The sequence below is a fragment of the Euphorbia lathyris genome, chromosome 2 (assembly GCF_963576675.1).
Source record: "Euphorbia lathyris chromosome 2, ddEupLath1.1, whole genome shotgun sequence".
NCBI lineage: Eukaryota > Viridiplantae > Streptophyta > Magnoliopsida > Malpighiales > Euphorbiaceae > Euphorbia > Euphorbia lathyris.
The window spans coordinates 130,451,182-130,470,720 of record NC_088911.1 but is presented as its reverse complement, the minus strand read 5'-3'; the positions used below and the strand labels follow the sequence as shown (position 1 = coordinate 130,470,720).

Here is a 19,539-nt window from a genome sequence, read left to right as displayed (position 1 = left end):
ATATACAATTAGTACAGAATAAGGAACAAAATATCTGTGTTTTATAATAATGTCTGAAATTGACCAAACTTGTCAACGTTAGGAATAAAATTGCTTTTAACTGCTAACTTTAGGAGTAAAATTGCATCATTTTAAACATTAGAATAAAATCACCCCTGGTTATAAACGTTAAAGTATTTTTTACACCTTATCCCATTAAAAAAATAGTATACATCCAAGTTCAAAATAGAAAAAAAAATCTCTCTTACAAAAATCCACTAATAAAAGATTTAGATGATTATGAAAAATAAAAAGGAATTATAATTTAGAGAAAAATAAAAAAGACAATCACAATCTTATTTATTTCAAGTATTTACATTTTATAAGGCAAGGATTAATTGATTATTTCGTCTCCTTCTTTCTTTCTACTCCTCTGCTCTGAATTCTATTCCTTCCCAAAATCCACCTCTCCGTGTCCGCTCGCCGCTCGGAATCAGTAAGGCGGCGGCAAAAAGTGGACGTTATAAAATTAGATGGAAGCCGCCCCTTTTCACTTACTAACTTTCTCTTTCTCTTTACTGGTAATCTCTTTTTCAATCCCAAGTTAGAATTCTTTCTTCAAGTTTATTCGAAACCCTAATTGTTGTTATGGCCATGTCATTGATGGTCTAGTGTTTCTTGAATTTGGGTGGTTAGGTCTTCGCATAATCGGCTTAGCCTGAGAGAGAAGGAGAGGGTTAATTTATCTGGCAATGGGAGAACCGGGGCAGCTCAAACGGGCGTTGATTGATACCACTGCTGGAGCTCTAGCTGGTGCGGTATCTCGAACGGTTACATCGCCTCTCGATGTTATTAAGATTAGATTCCAGGTATTTTTTTTTCTTTTACTGTTAAATTGTGCAGAATTTGAACCTACGAATGTTTATCTGGTTTTTTTTTTTTCCCGAGTGCAAAATTGGGTGAGTTTATTTGTTGTTCTTTTAGTTTTGAACTTTTATTAGCTTTTGCATTGAAGAATTGCAGGAAAATCCCCTTCTTTTATGTTTTTCCGTGTATTCTTGAAAAATTGAATGTCAGTGTGTGATCCTCTGTTTCATTATTTCTCTATTTCGAACGCCTTTTGTGTTTTGCAGTTTTTGAAAATTAAATGTCTCTGTGTGTCTATTTCAGTACATCTCTGTTTCAAATGTTCTATTGTTGAATTATAAAGCTTGAGCTTTCTCATGCATCCATGAGCTTCAACTTTTCATGTGGATGGAACTTGATATGCAGTCTACACAGATAGTGATACTGAAAATAAATGGTGACATTTTTGGCAGGTTCAACTGGAGCCAACTTCTTCATGGGCTTTAGTTCGTGGAACTATGAGCACACCATCTAAGTACACAGGAATGTTACAAGCAAGCAAGGATATATTAAGAGAGGAAGGTTTGGCGGTATGTGAATTCCTTCTGTTTAAAGATATGCAGTAGCATCTTAATACTGTTTGTTTTAGTTAGTTCCGCAGTCAATTTTGTATTTACCTTGTAGCCTATTCTTCATTCATCCGAGACTGTTGATTGATTTAGGGTTTTTGGCGTGGAAATGTACCAGCTTTACTCATGGTTATGCCATATACTGCCATACAATTTACAGTGTTACACAAATTGAAAACTTATGCTTCTGGTTCTACAAAGTCAGGTATTATTATACTTTTTTCATAAATAAAATTGAATTTTTTGTGGTGGTAATATTATTTGGTTCTGTATTTCGCCTTTATTATTATCATTCATATTCATTCATGATAAACAAACAATACGAAAGCATGAAATAGTGAGTTTCTTACCTGTTTAATTGTCGAAGCCTTACCTAAAATATTTCCTGGTATATGTCTGTGCTATTTTATAAATTATCATTGTTGGAATATTATGACCTAGAAACTGTCTGTGATGTTGGTGGTTGCTCTTTTTTTTAATGATGATTTCTTGCTTTTTTATAATATAAAGCAATTACGATGGTGTTTTGAGAGCTTAATATCGAAGTAGGCTGTTAATAGCTATAATTTCTTGTGCTGTGTACGGTATTGATTCATGTAAAATGTGTTTTCAGGTTTTTTAGAGATTCCGAAAAATATTTTTTGTTAGTTGTACTGTCATTTTCTGTTGTTTTCCTTTTCTTAATTTTTGTGGGCTTGTTGTTATCTTTGGTGACACAGAAAATCACATCCACTTGAGTCCTTACCTCTCTTATGTCAGTGGGGCGTTTGCTGGGTGTGCAGCAACAGTCGGATCATACCCATTTGATCTTTTGAGAACCATACTGGCGTCACAGGGTGAACCTAAGGTATAGAATGCGTTTATCTATATCTAAAATAAATACTTTCGTTTTCTCAAGTGATTTAATGTTCTTATCATGACTTTATTCATATGCACGTTCCTGAATCATTTTCTGCTTTGGGTTTCTCTTGTAACTGTTATGATTATGATTTTCTTTTTGGCAACAGTTCCAAGTACACATTATTTGAAGGTCTATCACGCTGTTTGCGTACTTCTTACTGATAGAATGCAGGAGTGTATTTGACCTAATTTAATTTGTTCCTTTATGTTAATGTTTGAAGTGAGCTTACAGGCATTGTGGTGATGAGAATATCCTCTACTTCCACATGGGTCATATGGTTTTTGCCATATCTATTCAATCGTCTAGCATGTTGGGTGGATGTTTCAATTTTGCATTTGAGAGCTCAAATGTTGCGTTTTCTGTTGGCTACACCCAGGCAGAGAAGAGCTGTGTAACCTAGTCTAGTTCTATTATATTTGCATTGCAACACTTTTGGCATATAGATTCGGTGAGGCTAGCCTCTACTTATTTTAAGTCGTGGTGTGTCATATGCTGTCAAATCTGAGGTTTTGGCAGTTGTCATGCTGCCCTGTTTGGGCCTTCCATTAGAGTTCTCATGTAAACCATTATATTGAGTCATGGACCACTTACTTCAAATGCCCCTGTATAAGTTTTAAATGCTCATGAACATTCATTTCTTCTTTTTTGTTATAGATGCAGTGTCTCTGGAAATAACTTTGAATGTTTTGACTGTATATTTGTCAGTTGACTAATGAGCGTGGTTATTTAGGTGTATCCAACTATGAGGTCTGCATTCGTTGACATTGTGAATAATCGCGGGTTAAGAGGTTTATATGCTGGATTATCACCAACACTTGTTGAGATCATTCCTTATGCTGGGCTCCAGTTTGGCACATACGATACATTTAAACGCTGGACCATGGTACTATTTATCTCCCTTTTAAGTCAAATATTCTTTTCTAGGTGTGTATAGTACCTTCTAGGGTTAAGGAAATAAATGAATTGAAGCCCCTCAAGCTATTGACATGATACGATGACAAATTGTATATCAGATCATAATGTTTTGACGTTCCAAAAAGTCATGTGAAATGCACTTTCTAGATTAGTCACTATTTGTTGATTTACAACTTTATGTTCGAAGATGTGAAATTCTGGTTTTAGTTCCTTTTTTTTGTTCATTATAAATTGAGATATACTTGAGCATATGTTTTTCAAAGGAATACGCTGTTAGGCTTTTATTAAAGACGATTTAATTGTAATATACTGTAGCTAGTGTTCCTGACGCTGTGCAGCTGAATAATCTTTGCCATACTCAAAAAGTTCCATTGGATGGTCATAAATGTTAAGGTTTTAGGAGGGGTAAAAAACGCATCCATGGCGAGGGTAAATTGCACCTATGACCCCTGAACTATAGGGTTACTAACATTATGTCCCCTTAATTTCATTTCTTGACATAAAAATCCTCAAGTTTACATTACTGTAACATTAAAGTCTAAATCAACAAAAATATTTAAAAACATAATAACTAAATGATTACTTGGACAAGTTTGACTGCATTGTTGACTCTTTTTTTGTTCATGTCACAAAGTTATGGTCAATACCTATTTTACCCTCATCATCTTGTTAATTTTTTAACTGATTTTTGTTGATTTCGAGTTTAATGTTACAATAATGCGAGTTCAACTATTTTTATGTTAAGAAATGAAGTTTAGAAGCCATACTGTTAGTAGCGTTACAGTTCAATAGCGTTATATTTCAGGGGTCATGAATGTAATTTATCCATTCTACGAGTCGTGGAATGCTTACGAATTGCACTCTAAAATACATTCTTCTCTAAGGGAGAAATATTGTTTTTTCAAGGGAAGCTCCAAATGATAAGATTGTGTTATGGTCTTTTTGCATTACTATTACCTGTATATGAAGAGTTGGTTGATGCTTTTTTTTTCCACTTTTTACCTATACATGCCGAGCTATCTTTGAAACTATTTTGCTGCTTTCAATTCTAGGCCTGGAACCACCACAGATCTTCTAATACAAGCTCGACCGGCACTGAGAACAATATCTCAAGCTTTCAGCTTTTTCTCTGTGGATTGGCGGCTGGGACGTGTGCCAAACTCGTTTGTCATCCTCTTGATGTGGTCAAGAAAAGGTTCCAGGTATGTCTGTCTACTCCAGTGATTACATGTGTTCTGTGAGAAAATCAAATTGAAGAACCCTTTTAATCAATAGAAAGTTACTTTTGCCTTAACATGTTTGTTCATAGTAGTAATTGAGGGTAAATTGCAGTGTAAAAACTCATTCCGGGCTAATTTGTGTGTAAAAACTCACACGGTGATACAAAAGACAGTTGAGTAAATGCCAACGAAATGCCACGTCGGACAGGGATCAAACATTTCTGACGTGCTGTTAGCTGGTAGATGGTCAACTGTCTTTTATGAGATGTCAGCATTCCAGTGAGTTTTTGTTCACAAATTGGCTGGAACGACTATTGAAATAAAATGTGAAGTTCAGTGATCTTTGTGAACACAAAACTTTTAACTTCAATAACCTTCGTTGCATTTTACCCCAACAACTGAAGATAATAACTTGGAAGTTGGTGAATCTAAATTCCTTGGGAATTCATGATGTCTCATCTCCTGATGCTAAATCGGTTGTTTGAGAATTCACAACGATTTATTAGGGCTCATAATGTTAGTAGCAGTATAGCTCAGAGGATCCATTAATGTATTTTACCCATTGCTTGAGAAACCCCTCTTTCCTTGTTTTTGGCTTTGGTTGTTGCAGGTTGAAGGGCTGAGGAGGCACCCTAGGTACGGTGCTCCGATCGAGCACCGGGCTTACACAAACATGCTCGATGCGCTAAGACGAATCCTGCACGCAGAGGGTATGGCTGGTCTCTACAAAGGCATTCTCCCATCAACTATAAAGGCTGCACCAGCTGGTGCTGTAACATTTGTAGCTTATGAATTCTTATCGGACTGGCTAGAGTCTCTTTGGACTTGAGAGACTAACTACTAATTCTTAGGTGTTTTTAGGGAGCACCGTGTCGCAATCTAACAGAGTGTCCTATGGAGGACGCGGAATTCCCTAAAATTTCGCCTAATTCATCTTGTTTTCTTTTTAGATCATTTATTGTGTTATTCTTTCCTCTCAAAAGGCGGAGTGAATAAGTGTTTCCCTTTGATATAGCATCATATTCATACAGGCATGCAAGTGTTTGTTTGTACAGTAAGACAATGAGGGGGAAAATTAGATATAGTAGCTGCTAAGAGGAGTTTTGTATTCTTTTGATAATACAATATCTGAGTTTGTTTTATGTCCTAGAAAGTTAACCGGTATAATAGACCTCTTTTTCTTTTACTTTTTTGCGGTATTTTTGTGCATGTGAATTTCGTGTATTCTCGTTGTTCAAATTTAGGGATGGCAACGGGTGGGGTACCCGCGGGTAATGTCATTTCCAAACCCTTACCCTTTTATTTTTTAATTACCCGTACCCGTCCCATTACCCTAACGGGTATACTTTTTACATTCCATACCCTTCCCATTTAATTCGCGGGTACCCACGGGTACCCTTACCCGTTAAGAATCAATAAATAGAAAAAATATTACAAATTTAACAAACTATAAATTTAATAAATCATCAATCTAAAAATTGAATAAATTGAACCTTAATTAATAAGAATAAATTAGCTTAGTGGTATCACTCAATTGTTGAAAAATAAATGGTTGGGGTTTAAATTTCATGTCTTACATCTAAAAAAAATAATGGTATTTATTAATATAATTTTTTTTTATGACGGGTACCAGGTACCCTAGGGGGTATTCCCATACCCGTCCCATTACCCTAACGGGTAATGATTTTGATCCCATACCCGTCCCATACCCTTTTATACAGGGTACGGGTAGTAGTCCTATTAGGGTTGGGTAGTGCCGGATACCCGCGGGTACACTACCCGTTGCCATCCCTATTCAAATTCAATCACAATTAAGATTTCATACTCTTCTCTGCAAGTACGTTGAGTGGAAAACGATTTCTTCTTCTATAGACTTTGACTATATTGTCAACTAAGCAACAAACATTCCACTTGCAGGAATTCTGAAGGTGTTACTAAAACTCAAGCTGATTCGGTCTTTAGTTTGATCAGTTCTGTTTGGTTATAAATCGGATAAAACCGAACTGAATTCAATACACCATTTTTAACAGAAATTTTGATTTATCTTAATTGTACAAACCATGACGATTTTATATTTTATATTATTATAATTGTAAAATAATATTAGGGAGTATGTTTAAATTGAACAAAGTGAATGCATAATAGAATTACAAAAATATAATAAATATATATTTGTTTTAAATCTATTTGATTTATATCCAAACCAAACCATTCTAGTTTAATTTAAACTGAAACATTTCGGTTTCAAAATTTTCTTTCGTTCGGTTCAGTTTTTGAACCGCGCTGTCCGCGCTCACCCCTAAGCACTACTATTACCAAAGGGAGCATTTTGATTTCTGAAATATCAAAAAAATGTCTCTATATCAGAAAATTTTAGCCAACTGCTGTTATCTTTCTGAAGAATGAGCAACGAATATGCAGAAGAGGGAGGAAAAACACTTCAAAATGGTGAAGCTTTGAATACAGCTTTTGGCTCGTTGCTTTCTGTGATGGAGGGTCAACATTTTCATACAAATATGCCTAGGTGAAAACTTCCCTGTTTCCAACAATGTCGACAAAATCCCCGTTTCACGCAGACTTCTTGTTATACCAGATCCGTCTTCTCCCAAATAGAACAGAATATCATACAAAAATTCCGATACAATGGCCTCTAACTCTCCTTTATTTAACAGAATTTCATGTTAGCAATGCAGAAAAGGAAAACCTGTGTGTGATCACTGATAACTTTTCTTTTTGTTGCTGTCTTCTGGAGGAAGTGATACAAACTGCAAGATCTGCTGAACCTGTCCGACTTCGAGACGGAACATCTCAGCGATCTGGCGAATCTCCATTGGCCCATTCTGATCCTCAGCTTTGCCTTGATGCAGAAGCATGATATGGCGCAGCTGTGCTATGTTCAGAGTGCCCGGAGTGGTCGGTCTTTCTTCGTACCGGTCGGAATCAGGTTTTGTGTTGCGCAGCTTTGGCATGGGCCTGTTATACTTTTCAACCACAGCTGCCTGTTACCATAATCCAATTACATTGTCATTAGGTTATCTTTAAGGTATGTTACATGGAAACGGAAACAGAATAACTGGTAAACATCTAAAAGATAAGGGGCTTAATCAGAAAAACATTGAATCGATCAGGGGCTGAAATATATGTTTTTCCATGACCGTAACCAGTTGAAGTTCTTAAAAGGCAAAACCTATATTTGAGCCTCTAACGAAATGAAAATTCTTTCTTAGTTCAATAATGCGCATCAAGTAGTAGAACTTACCGAAGGAAGGAGAAAGGGGTGGCATTTCTAACTCGATAACACGGGTTTCAGATTTTCTTGCATTTATATCATATATAATCTGGGTAAAATATATCTATGGCTCCTGAACTATTGACATTATTATCATTATAGCCTGTAATTTTTTTATTTTATCATATAAGAATCCTTGAACTTTACATTATTGTAAAGTTAAAGTCCAAATCAAAGAAAATCCTAAAAAAAATTAAAGAAATGACGACTTGAAAATAGACATGGATAAAAAAAGAGAGTTAACGGTGTAGTCAAACTTGTCTATATCATTATTTTATTATATTTTAAACGGATTTTCTTTGATTTAGACTTTCATGTGACAATAATGTAAAATTCAACAACTTCTCACGAAATAAAGTTCAGGGGCCATAATGCTATTAGCGGTATAATTCAGAGGCCATGGATGTATAACCTGAATTGCCACCTCAAAAAGCTTGCAGCATACTTCATGTCCACAAACTAAAATGCTTACTAATCACCACACACATTAACAGAAGTTGAATACAGGTGAGTAACCAACCTCACCGATCTCGAGTTTTCCTCCAGGCTTCGTACGGATTCTACCCGCCATTTGATTTAGCATCATATCATACTTCTGGTCTCGTTCTTCAAGAAGATTTTCAGAACTAACAGTTGGATCACCATCTTATCCAAAGCATATGCACAACAATTTTAAGCAATATGAAGTTAGAAAACCCCTCCTTCCTAAAATTCATGAACATATATATGTAATAGGTCAAAAAGAAAACAAAAGTTCACTACAAGTTCAAACCCATAGTTGTTAAAGGCGCAAGGCGCCCTAAGGCGCCAAGGGGTCCTGGAGCCTAGGCTCAAGGCGCGCACCTTAGAAACACGAGGCGCATAAAAATAAAATATATACTCTTTTACTAGTTAAGGATAAAGCAAAAGAACACAGTTATGACCACATACACAAAATAAAACCACATAAAAACGTAATATAAAATCATAAATGTCAAAAACACCAAATTAAGTTCATACTTCATAGAGACACTAACATATATAACTAATGCTACGAAACTGATAACCATTCATTGTCAATAAAAAAGAACGCACACAACAAAAACTAATAATCATTATCATCAAGATCATCACTTTGTTTCTTCTTCACTCTCGAAGTTTGTTTTTGCCTGGAGTGGAGGAGACCTTCTTTCTTCACGTGACTTCTTCTCCTAATATTTCTCTATTTTTTATATATTTAATTATGATTGAGACTCTTGATATTCTTATTTAAATTAAGGGTTAAGATTAATCTTATTTAAATTAGATTAGTGGTTGAGATTAATCAAACAGTTGTTTTAGAGAAAACTGTAAAAATAATAAAACCCATAAGTAAAAACCGCCAGATGCATCAGGCGCGAGTCTTTTGTACAGAGCCTCGTTTTCTGGGTTCAAGGCTCAAGACCCTGAGCCTTGACTGAAGCGCGCCTTTAACAACTATGTTCAAACCAAAGCAAATGGTTAGCAAAAATAAGTATCACTACCGGAAAGCAATGCTTTTTTCTATTGGTGTTTATCACAAGTATCCATATCTCTTTCAAAAGGGGGAAAATGAGAGAAAAGGTCACTCATCTGTGAACAAATCAAATAGCAGTTAACAAAATTGTTCAAGCCAAGTGACTAACACTATGAGCCTATTTGGTTCAGTTACTGTTGTTTCGTGTTAGCTATTAGCTGTTCGGTTCCATTGCTGTTGTTTGCTATTGCTACTAGATATTAGCTTTCTCAATCCTAACCAAACACTCTATGAACCAAACGAGCACTAACGAAAACTAAACGAGTACTAAGGAAAAAAGAATAATAAAGACAACAATGTGCAAGTGTTCCTACTCCTAGTCAGTAGCGTTTCTGCGTTTCGTGTCCATATCCATTTTCGTTTCTAGGCTATTTTATGAAGGTTATGTTTTAGAAATAACGTTCCCAGTGTCGGTTTGTCCGTGCAACATAGGTCTGCAATCATCAACAATCACACAAAACTAGAAATGCAAGAGAAAATAGCACAGGCACAAATTCAAATAAAGATTAATCCCAATTCTTGATATTCAAAGACCCCTAGACCATCGATTTCAGGCTAAACTACACGAGCTTGAACATTAATCAAAGACATTAGAAGGAAAAAATGGAAAATCCCCAAATTAATCGAACTTCAAAAAATTCCCGTTTACACAAAATTGAAAATGAGGTAACTAACCAGAACCAATAGAATCCTGATTGTTAATTTGGGCGGCAGTCCTCGAGATATCCACCTTATCTTTGGCGGCAACCGGATACCTAGTGTCGCTAACCGTCTTAGAAGTAGGAGATGGATCGGTAACTCGAAATCTACCAGATGCTCGACGAAATGCTTGACCCATGCTCTCTTTATATTATGTATAGCTTCGGTAACAATCAGTCCAACCGCTGAAGAAATTGGTTAAATTAGTAGTTCGGAGTCGGCGAAGACTGAAAAATCTTAGTGATAATCGCAAAGTTTCAAAATTTTCCTGGTTTAAGAAATTGAGGGAGGAGGAGAAGTTATGAGCGTGGAGGACATACGTTCATTTGGTACCTTCTAAAGAGGAGAGCACAGAAATAAAAAATTTCTTCCACGTGGCTTTCTTTATTGCAAGCCACGTCTAACATCTAGCTTTTCCTCTCTAAACTAAAATGAATTGGAAATTTGGCAATCATGAACTAATTATAAATTTAATTCAAATTAAATTTTAGATATCAATTTAGTTTTTAGATCTTCCAAATTTTAAAAAAATTAGCTCAAATTTTAATTATTAAAACTGGTTGTATTTGGATCAGATGATTGCCTATGAGTTTTTTTTTTTTTGGCAACAAATGATTGAAGTTTTACCGTTAACTTTTAGATTTACTGTGAGTTTGATCGTTGATTATTTTAAAATAAAAAAAATCTAAAAATTAAATTTATTTAGTAACATATTGCAATATAACCACATTTTTTTATTTTCTAAAATTAACATTTTTAGAAATTTCTCACTTTAAAGCAACACTTTCTTTTTTTTAACCAAAATAAATGATTTCGAAACGAAAAACTTAAAAAGTTAAAAAAATTAAAATGTTTATAATATTACCAATCTATTTTTAGCTCATCAACAATCAAATTGATAGTATCAATCTAAAAGTTATTGGTTTTGTTGGATAGGGATCTCAAAGAAAAAAATTTACAGACATCTATTTATAAATCGATGAAATTGTAGGGAGTATTTTTAAAATTATCCCTTAAAATATAGCAAAAATATCACAATATATTTAATTCATACCCATGATTTTATTAAAAAAATTGCAAAAGATAAAAAAAAATATATCACAACGTATAATTATAGTATTGATTGTTATGAAACAATCTAAGTGATGTATTAAGTGGATGTTCATAAACATGTATTATATGTGTTATGATTAAAAATAAGTTTAAATTAGAGACACATTTTATTATTAGTATAAATAAATTTGGGTAATTAATTTATTAGTTCCTATATTTTGACAAAACACATTGTTTAGTCCATGTGTTTTCAAAAACACACGGTAAGGCCCCTAACCTTTTTTTTTCAGTGAACTGTTTAGTCCTTCAGTTTGTTTGTTAGATTTTTTTACCGTTTATGAATTCAAAAATGACTAAATTACCCTTTACTATTTATCAGTTAAAAGCAATTCACACCTCTATGTCTTTCTCTCACAATTTGCGCTCACAAAAAAAATGAGAAATGATTGAATTCCTAACCCATTAATCGAATCACTCATGCTCACTCTTCCTGTTTGAATTGAAGGTAGAAATCGACTCAAATCTCTCTCGCTTACTCTTCCTGTTCGAATTTAAGGATAGTTAAAGAAGGATATAGTCAAACAAGAGGAAGACAAGCAATAACTTAAGATTTGAATTCAAAATTTACCTTCAAATTTCAGAAGAGGAAATCCAATTTAGAAGAAGAAGCTATATGTATGGAGAACAAGAAAAAGAACACAGATCCAATGTTTACGAATCTGAACGATTAAGAAGAAAATAAAAAAGAAGAACACTCAAAATTGATTTCAGATGTAGTAGAGTCTAAAGGAAAGGAAAATAAAGGAAAAGAAGAACGCAAAAATGAGAAACAATGAAGATAATGGTCTTGTATATTTGATTTTATGGTAAATGGTAGTTAAGGCATTACATTTTTATTTTAAATAGATTTTGACTCAAATCCAAATTGACTAACAGAATCTTCATGAGAGTCTAACAACATGGGCTAAACAACTTACCGAGAAAAATGTTAGGGACTAAACAGTTCATCGAGAAAAAAGTTAGGGACCTTACCACATGTCTTTGAAAATACAGGGACTAACAATGTATTTTGTCAAAATATAGAGATTAATAAACTAATTACCCAATAAATTTAGGGTCCTGATATTTACAGCCCTAAGGGCTGTAAATAAAAACTCATCAATTACTATTATTAGTGTTAGTTAATTTGGTTTTTCTAGATAATCTTATAATAACATTTATTGATACTTTATTAAATATTCATAAAAACTAGTAAATTAATTATATTTCCAATATAAATAAATGTTTTAGAATTAAAATTTTTATTTTATTTTATTGAAAACATATAAAGAATTAATGCTTATATACAACTCTTAGGGTTGTATATATCGTTTGCCATAAATTTATATCTCGCATTACACATCAATAATAAGACATTTGTGTTTTATTATTTTCATTATTAATCTTTATATATATATAAAGATTTTTATTACAAAAAATAATGTTGAGTAGACAGCGAAAAAATCTTTTACAACCACAAACATGTATTAGCAATCATTCATTTTCCATGCCAAAGTTATTTGGGAAGAAGAACGATTAATCCACGAACTAAGAATGAAGTCTCACAAACTAGAGAGAGGAGTGTGACACCGAAATAGGGAGAGGAGAGGAAGAGAATTTTCTCTTTTCTCTTTATTATATTTATTATGTCTGACATTGATCTCTATTTATATGTTAGGTTTCCTTGTCCTTCAAGAATTAAACAATATTTAATTCTTGTTTAGATACTGATTCTAATTTCTGAGTAGATTAGTATTTCTAATTAATTAATCAATGTTGCCTTATGTTGGTAACCATGTTGGCTTGTTCCGTTGATAATGGGCATTCAATTCTCGTGTGGCTCACATGGCATAAATCATAGCTGACTGTTATTGGCTTCAGTGCGGCTGTGGGATGCATAGTTTCCATCAATTGATTTATCTTTTGTGTCAATATATTGATTTACGGATTAAATGTAGTTTCTACAACAAACATACTCTTCCTTGTCATAGGTTTATTAGATTGCAAGTGAGAACTATATTCGGCTAGCTCCTTTACAAGTACATAAGCGGCAAATTCATATTTCCTGAATAGATTTCCACCTGCAGCAGAATCAATAATATATCGATTAAAAGATGACAAGCCTCCATAGAAGAAGTCTATTTACCGCGACTTTGGATAGCCATGGTGGGGGAACTTTCTCAATAACTTTCTGAATCTTTCTCACACTGTAAATAGTGACTCATGCTCATATTATTGAAGGAACTGATTTCATTGCATAGATGAGCAGTTTTAGATGGTGGGAAATATTTGGCTAAAAACTCCTTGATCATGATCTCCCAACTAGTGATAGTGCCTGAATCTTGAGAGTATTGCCACTCAGCAGCATCGTCTTTAAGAGAAAAAAGGAAGAGCTTAAGACGTATGGCTTCTGGAGGTACACCATTATGTTTGAAAGTCCCACAATGAAGCAGAAATTTATTGACATGTGCATTGAGATCTTCATGTGATTCTCCAGTGAATTGCCCTGAGTTCTGAAGCATTTGGATCATAGCAAGTTTGATCTCGAAATTTTTGGCCTCTGCAATAGGATCAACTATGCTTGATGCGAGTAGATCAAGAATAAAAGGTAATTCTGGCATCTTTTCTTGTTCTTATTTTATCCCTCGCTTCTCGTATCGGATCCTGCGAAGAGTCTTTTCAATTTCTAAGTCAAATTGCAAAGGATATAAGCTTCTAGACCTACGGTGCATAAATAATAAAAATAAAAATAAAAAATAAATACAGAAGATTAGATTAGCGAGAATTCGTTAGAGTAGGTATTAAAAATGACTATTCCCCAGCAATGACTCCAAAAACATGATAGGACTGAATCATATATATCAATTAAGAGCAAGTGAACTCTGTCTCATCAAGTAGTAAATGTTCTTGCGAACAATATCGATCCCATAGAGACTAGGTTTTAATTCCCTACCGAATTCTATATTATCTAAGGATTGAATTAAGTGATTTGAGTTTGTAACTTTAAATACTAATTAAACTAGAAAGCAAAGGACTAATATTTGGATTGTCTACATATGAATGAGAAAAGCTAAGACTTTGGATCCCTGTGTTGACTCATATAGATTAATATGTGTACTTTGTGTGTAACGAAGATAACTCGAGATGGTAGCTTTCCTTATAAAGATAATAACTCCATCCTAGAACTATTAACTCCTTCCTTATATATATTAATAATTAATTAATTGATTCTTTTTTGTCGTTGTTGTGTTTTCACATTTAATTTCATCAAGTTAATGTTTACTTGACTCTTTTTTTTAGATCCTCATTTTACAAGGTTACTTAGTATGATTTACTGGCAATGATGGGGCAAGATACAATGAATATAGTGGAACAATAGGGTTGTTCAAAGGATTGAGATCCTTTCAATCCACATTCAAGAGAGGAAATCGTATACGTTTTTCATATGCGTGTAGACTAATGAGAAAATTCAAATTTTGCGTTTTGGATTTTATTTTCTATTTTTCTAATTGTATAAGAAGAAATTCTACAATGACTTAGGAGAAATTGACCCCACTATTAAAAAGGAAGAAGCATTGCACTTTATTGAGAAATGAATGGTTAATAAAAAGAAGTATACAATTATCATATTTCCATTGGTAAGATTAAATGAACCGGAACCATTTTATAATTTCTCATTATATAATTATGTCGCAATAATTTTAATCTATAATTGAAAAGTTTTACAACTATAAAATAATATATTTTTTTTTATTGAGTCCTTTAAATTTCAAACTCGTGATATAATCGTTGAGTCATTATTCAAATTACAATGTCTGTTAAGACACGTAGTGTTAATAATATAAAAGCACCTCTAGTACTTCTAAATTTTGTTAGTTTTCACTAAAAAAAAATAAATAATAACCAACTACTAGAAGTGTTGTAACCAAAATTGGTAATTCTTACAAATTTACCAATTTTGTTTACAACCAATAATTTCTCCCGTAAATCTAAAAGTTCGAGGATTTTGATACCACACAGGTGCTAGAACCGTCAGATCTGGTGCGTGGATGACACGCACCTGATCTGGCAAGTAAGGCGTCTTTGTGGAGGTCAAAATCTGCTTTTGTGAGAGTGGATAATTACATATTGTGTACAGTAAATTATAATTTTGGTCCCTATTAATAATTTATTTATTTTTTTACCCCACAAAATTTTAAATAACAACTCCTTACTAGTGGAATGTTACCAATCTTTGTTACTTTTATCTCAAAACCACAGTGGTTGTAACCAACCATTGTATATGCTCTAATAGTTGAAAAAGTAAAAATCCCTTATAATTTGTGTAGATAGCCATTTTTGTAGGTACCAATTTTTAAGTTTTAATAAATTTATTCAAAATTTGAATAATTCGTAAATTTTTCAGAATATGCGATGTTATTTCAGAGATAATTTATTAAGATGAAATTGTCCTATTAAAGTTGGGTTATCATATTTTGATGTATATCAGTAAAAATACTAAATTATGTTCAAAACATAACTTACTAGAATTAACGTATAATTTTAACTTATTGTGAACAAAGCAGCCAATTACCATTCATTTCTCGGTCAGCGATATCAATCATCAGAATCAGAATCTGTATCTACCCACGGAGCGATAAAATCGACAAGATCCATTTTGCCGGGAGCGGGAGGAAAAATGTACAATTCATCTTACTAATCTAATAGTCTAATTTTAAAATAAAAAGACTAAGGATAATCAAAACATAGACTTGTTATAACCTGTATATTCTTCTATTGTACAATGCCCAAACTCGTAAGCCAACATATTCTGATTGATTGGTGCGATTGATGACTTCACCGTAGGACTTCCTCGATGTTGGAGTTGCAGAGATCCCCTGCCTCGGCCGGTCAAGCTGCTCCTCTCGTCCACGTCCGTTTCCACTCCGAAGAGGAAGGTTAAAATCTTTCAATCTTATGTAGTGAACGATATGACCTATGTTAGGTCCATAAGATACCACAACTCTTAGTGTTCTATGATTCAACTCCGAATAATGAGTAGGTAGTTCGATCCTTTTGATTCTTCTCTTCATAGTAAACTGATGGGAGGATGCGGAGCAATAGATCGAATTTCTATATAAAGAAGAGTAGTTTTTTTATAGGACTTCTTCTTAGAGTAGGAAGATTTCGGGTTTTCTCATTCCTTTTATTCGAAAAGAATTGGCATTTTAAATGATACAAATTTCTCTTCATTCTGTTGTGCTCAGTGAAGGAACTGCCTAAGCATACTTTTTCGGATCCAAACTTTTTTGTTCTTTCTAAGTCTTCTTTTTGCATAGAAGAACGCAACTGTTGCAAAAATCGGGATTTTAGTAGTAGGCGGCATCCCCTCTTAGTTTTGAGTAGGTAGAACCATTTTGTTTTGGTTCTTCTCCACGTTCTTCCCGGGTGATCCAGGAATTTTCCTATGATTTTATCAACTAACATTTTGATATAGAAATATCTTATTTTTTCACCGCGGATTCGTGCGTCATTTTCTTAAAAAGATATTAAATCACCGTGGGACACTTTCAAATGAGTAATGCTTACCATTCCATTATTCACACAAGCCCTTCGATGACTTATCGACTGCCTTGCTTGAGGAATAGTTTCACAAAAATGGAGATGAACCAGAATAACGTCCGATATTGTTTTTGGATTAAGTAGAAAAGAGATATATGAAGTTCGTTTTATTCCTCTGTGCATCTCTGTGTTACTCGAGATAAATTCCTATTATTTTGAATAAAATTGGATTCACTTAAATTCGAGTTATAATTTATTTCAATTAGATTATTATCTCGATTTTTATCGACTTATCGTAAATTATATTTAGAAATACCTAAAATCTGAATCGTGAATTATAATATCATATATTAAAATTAATATTAACTTTAGTTGAGATTTATATTATAATTAAACGTTTAGAATATACTTGATTTCTAAAATTGTAGTTTATCCCAGATAAATTCAAAAATTGAAATATAAACGAATAAACGACAATTGAACGCTTAAAATAAAATTTTATTAATAAATGATAAAATTATGTTTACAAATATTACATCTCTTTGAATTGCAGGAAAATAATTGGCTATGCTCAGAGGACATGCCTTTAAGGTCGGAGGTTTGAGATTACTCACTAAAGCAACTAGAAATAAGCAAAAGTAGCCGAAAGATGACCAAAATTAACCGAAAGGCAACAGAAGATAAAGCGAAAACCAACCTCAAGGTGATCGAAATTAAGCGACAAGACAACCTAAAAAGAGATGACAAAGCAATCAAAGGTTAACATTAAAGTAACATAACAGATGTTTACTATTTTCAAAAAGTTTGATTCAGAAGTTTTAGCGGATAGACAACCATTTTAATTTGGGTCCAAGTCCATTTAATCCAAGCAAAACCAAATTAATTATGGACCAAAACTATTTTTAATTTTTTAATTTTGGTTTAGGGTCTACATGAGAAACAAGTCAGAATAAAATCCGGGTCGGATCCAGGCAAACAGGCTGAACTCAGCCCCCCCACCTGTTTTAATTCATTTCAATTTAGTCCCCCATGACTTGTAAACTAAAACCCTCCTATTTTCTATAATGTTAGATTTGACCCCAGCTATCCTTAATTTCTTTAATTATGCTCATCCTCATTTCAATTTGGCCCCTAATTGTTTGAATTAAGTTCAATTAAGTCCTTCCACCTTACAATTTCCATCCTTTGGTTCATTTAAATTTCAATTCGACCTCTAAATTTATTTATTTATTTTCATTAGGTCCCTTTTATTATAATTCAACTCCATTATTATTTATCTTACTAATTTAATCCATTTATTTTCATTCCATATAATATACTCCCTTCATTCCCTTATACAAGTAATTCTAAGGTATTTCACATAAATTAAGAAATATATTGGCTAACTAAAAAAAAATCCTCTCTCATGTCATTTGAGGAATAAGCATTGGAATATTAAAAACACATGTAATAATACAAAATATTTAATATTTGAATCAAAAAATTCAACTAAATTTTTTTGAAATCCTAGAATGACTTATATTTGGAGAAAAACTAATTTGCTAAAATGATCTGTATAAGGGAATGGAGGTCATGGGTTCGAATCACATCCGGATCTGGTGGGGATTTTCCTTTCTTCTTTAATGTAAGCGCATTGTGCGCAATTTTTTTTTTTAAAAAAAAGGAATGGAGGGAATACATTTTTTTTTCCTATTAAGTTTGGTATTAATTTTATTTTTTAAATATACGTACATAAAATCCATTTAATTTGTTAAATAAAAAAAATATTGATTAATTAGCTAAAATCTTAGTAATATTTTATTTTTACACAATTTCATATGTATGAATTTTGTTTGTAAAAATTTATTAATTTATACAATTTAAAATAACTATTTAGTACAAATTAGTTAATCAATCATTTCTTATATTATCATTTGTATTAAAATTCATTTTCTTAGGGAATATGTCATATATGTTAATTAAATTGAGTTTTAATATAATTATACCATGCACGTGTAATGTATACAATTCCAAAACTAAAATAAATTATCTTAAGATGTTATGTTGAATTTTAATAAATCAAACGCAGGTTCAAATTGATGTGAAAGCTTCGTTTTAATTTATTAAAAATATCTAAATTATTCTTTATTAAAATTCATATTTTATTTATCGTATATGTGATATACGTAAAATAAAAAGTGGATTTTAATCCGATAAAGTACAATTGCATGTATGTTATACACGTGATTCCAAACAAAAACAAATCAATTCAAGATATTATTTCGAATCAATAAAATTAACTCAAATTGATATAAAAATTGCCATTTGAGTTCAATAATATATTTAAAACATTCGTTATTAAAATCCATATTTTTTAGCGTATATACGATATATGTAAAATAAGATTAGATTTTAATTACGCGTATATTATACACGTAATTCCAAATCAAAATAAATCAACTCGAGATGTTATTTCGACTCAATAAAGTTAACCAAACTAATTCGAATCGATAGGAAAATATCATTCGAACCCATAACACATTTAAAATATTCCTCATTGAAATTCATATTTTATTTATCGTATATGTGATATACGTAAAATAAAATCAGATTTTAGTTTAAATACGATTACATGTATTTCATACATATAGTTCCAAACTAAAGCAATCCTAAATTAAAAAATGCATAAGTACATGGTTTACACTTATAATTTAAAAGCATAACAAACAACAAACACGTGATATTATGACAATACCTGTTTATTGGATGAGATAGGGCGAGACTGCATCTCTTTTATACATGTAACCAGAAAATAAACTCGAATCTCTGTGTAGACCATCCTTACCAAATCAAATAATACGGAGTCAACCTAAAAGAATATGGCATCTAATAACGCTCGCACACCTATTACCCGG

At 32.7% G+C, this 19,539-nt stretch overlaps 2 protein-coding genes and 1 pseudogene across 3 annotated transcripts; 1 reads left to right on the top strand and 2 right to left on the bottom strand.

Annotated features, from left to right (window-relative positions):
* Nucleotides 1–369: 369 nt before the first annotated feature.
* LOC136219949 (mitochondrial thiamine diphosphate carrier 2-like) lies at nucleotides 370–5,676 on the top strand. Of its 2 annotated transcripts, none has more exons than XM_066007561.1 (8): nucleotides 370–560; nucleotides 676–848; nucleotides 1,299–1,415; nucleotides 1,548–1,659; nucleotides 2,174–2,301; nucleotides 3,086–3,238; nucleotides 4,323–4,472; nucleotides 5,101–5,676. In XM_066007561.1, exons 2-8 carry the CDS (start codon nucleotides 732–734, stop codon nucleotides 5,317–5,319), a joined length of 996 nt encoding a protein of 331 aa, XP_065863633.1. In that variant the 5' UTR covers nucleotides 370–560; nucleotides 676–731; the 3' UTR covers nucleotides 5,320–5,676. The 2 variants fall into 2 exon arrangements, with proteins under 2 accessions (XP_065863633.1, XP_065863634.1); XM_066007562.1 differs by having other exon boundaries at nucleotides 652–848.
* A 1,126-nt stretch (nucleotides 5,677–6,802) lies between these two features.
* On the bottom strand, nucleotides 6,803–10,345 carry LOC136219948 (uncharacterized). The gene is made up of 3 exons (XM_066007560.1): nucleotides 9,989–10,345; nucleotides 8,300–8,424; nucleotides 6,803–7,489 (listed from the first exon to the last, which is right to left on the bottom strand). Exons 1-3 carry the CDS (start codon nucleotides 10,149–10,151, stop codon nucleotides 7,205–7,207), a joined length of 573 nt encoding a protein of 190 aa, XP_065863632.1. The 5' UTR covers nucleotides 10,152–10,345; the 3' UTR covers nucleotides 6,803–7,204.
* A 5,513-nt stretch (nucleotides 10,346–15,858) lies between these two features.
* Nucleotides 15,859–19,463, bottom strand: LOC136217486 (small ribosomal subunit protein uS4m-like; annotated as a pseudogene).
* Nucleotides 19,464–19,539: the final 76 nt, after the last annotated feature.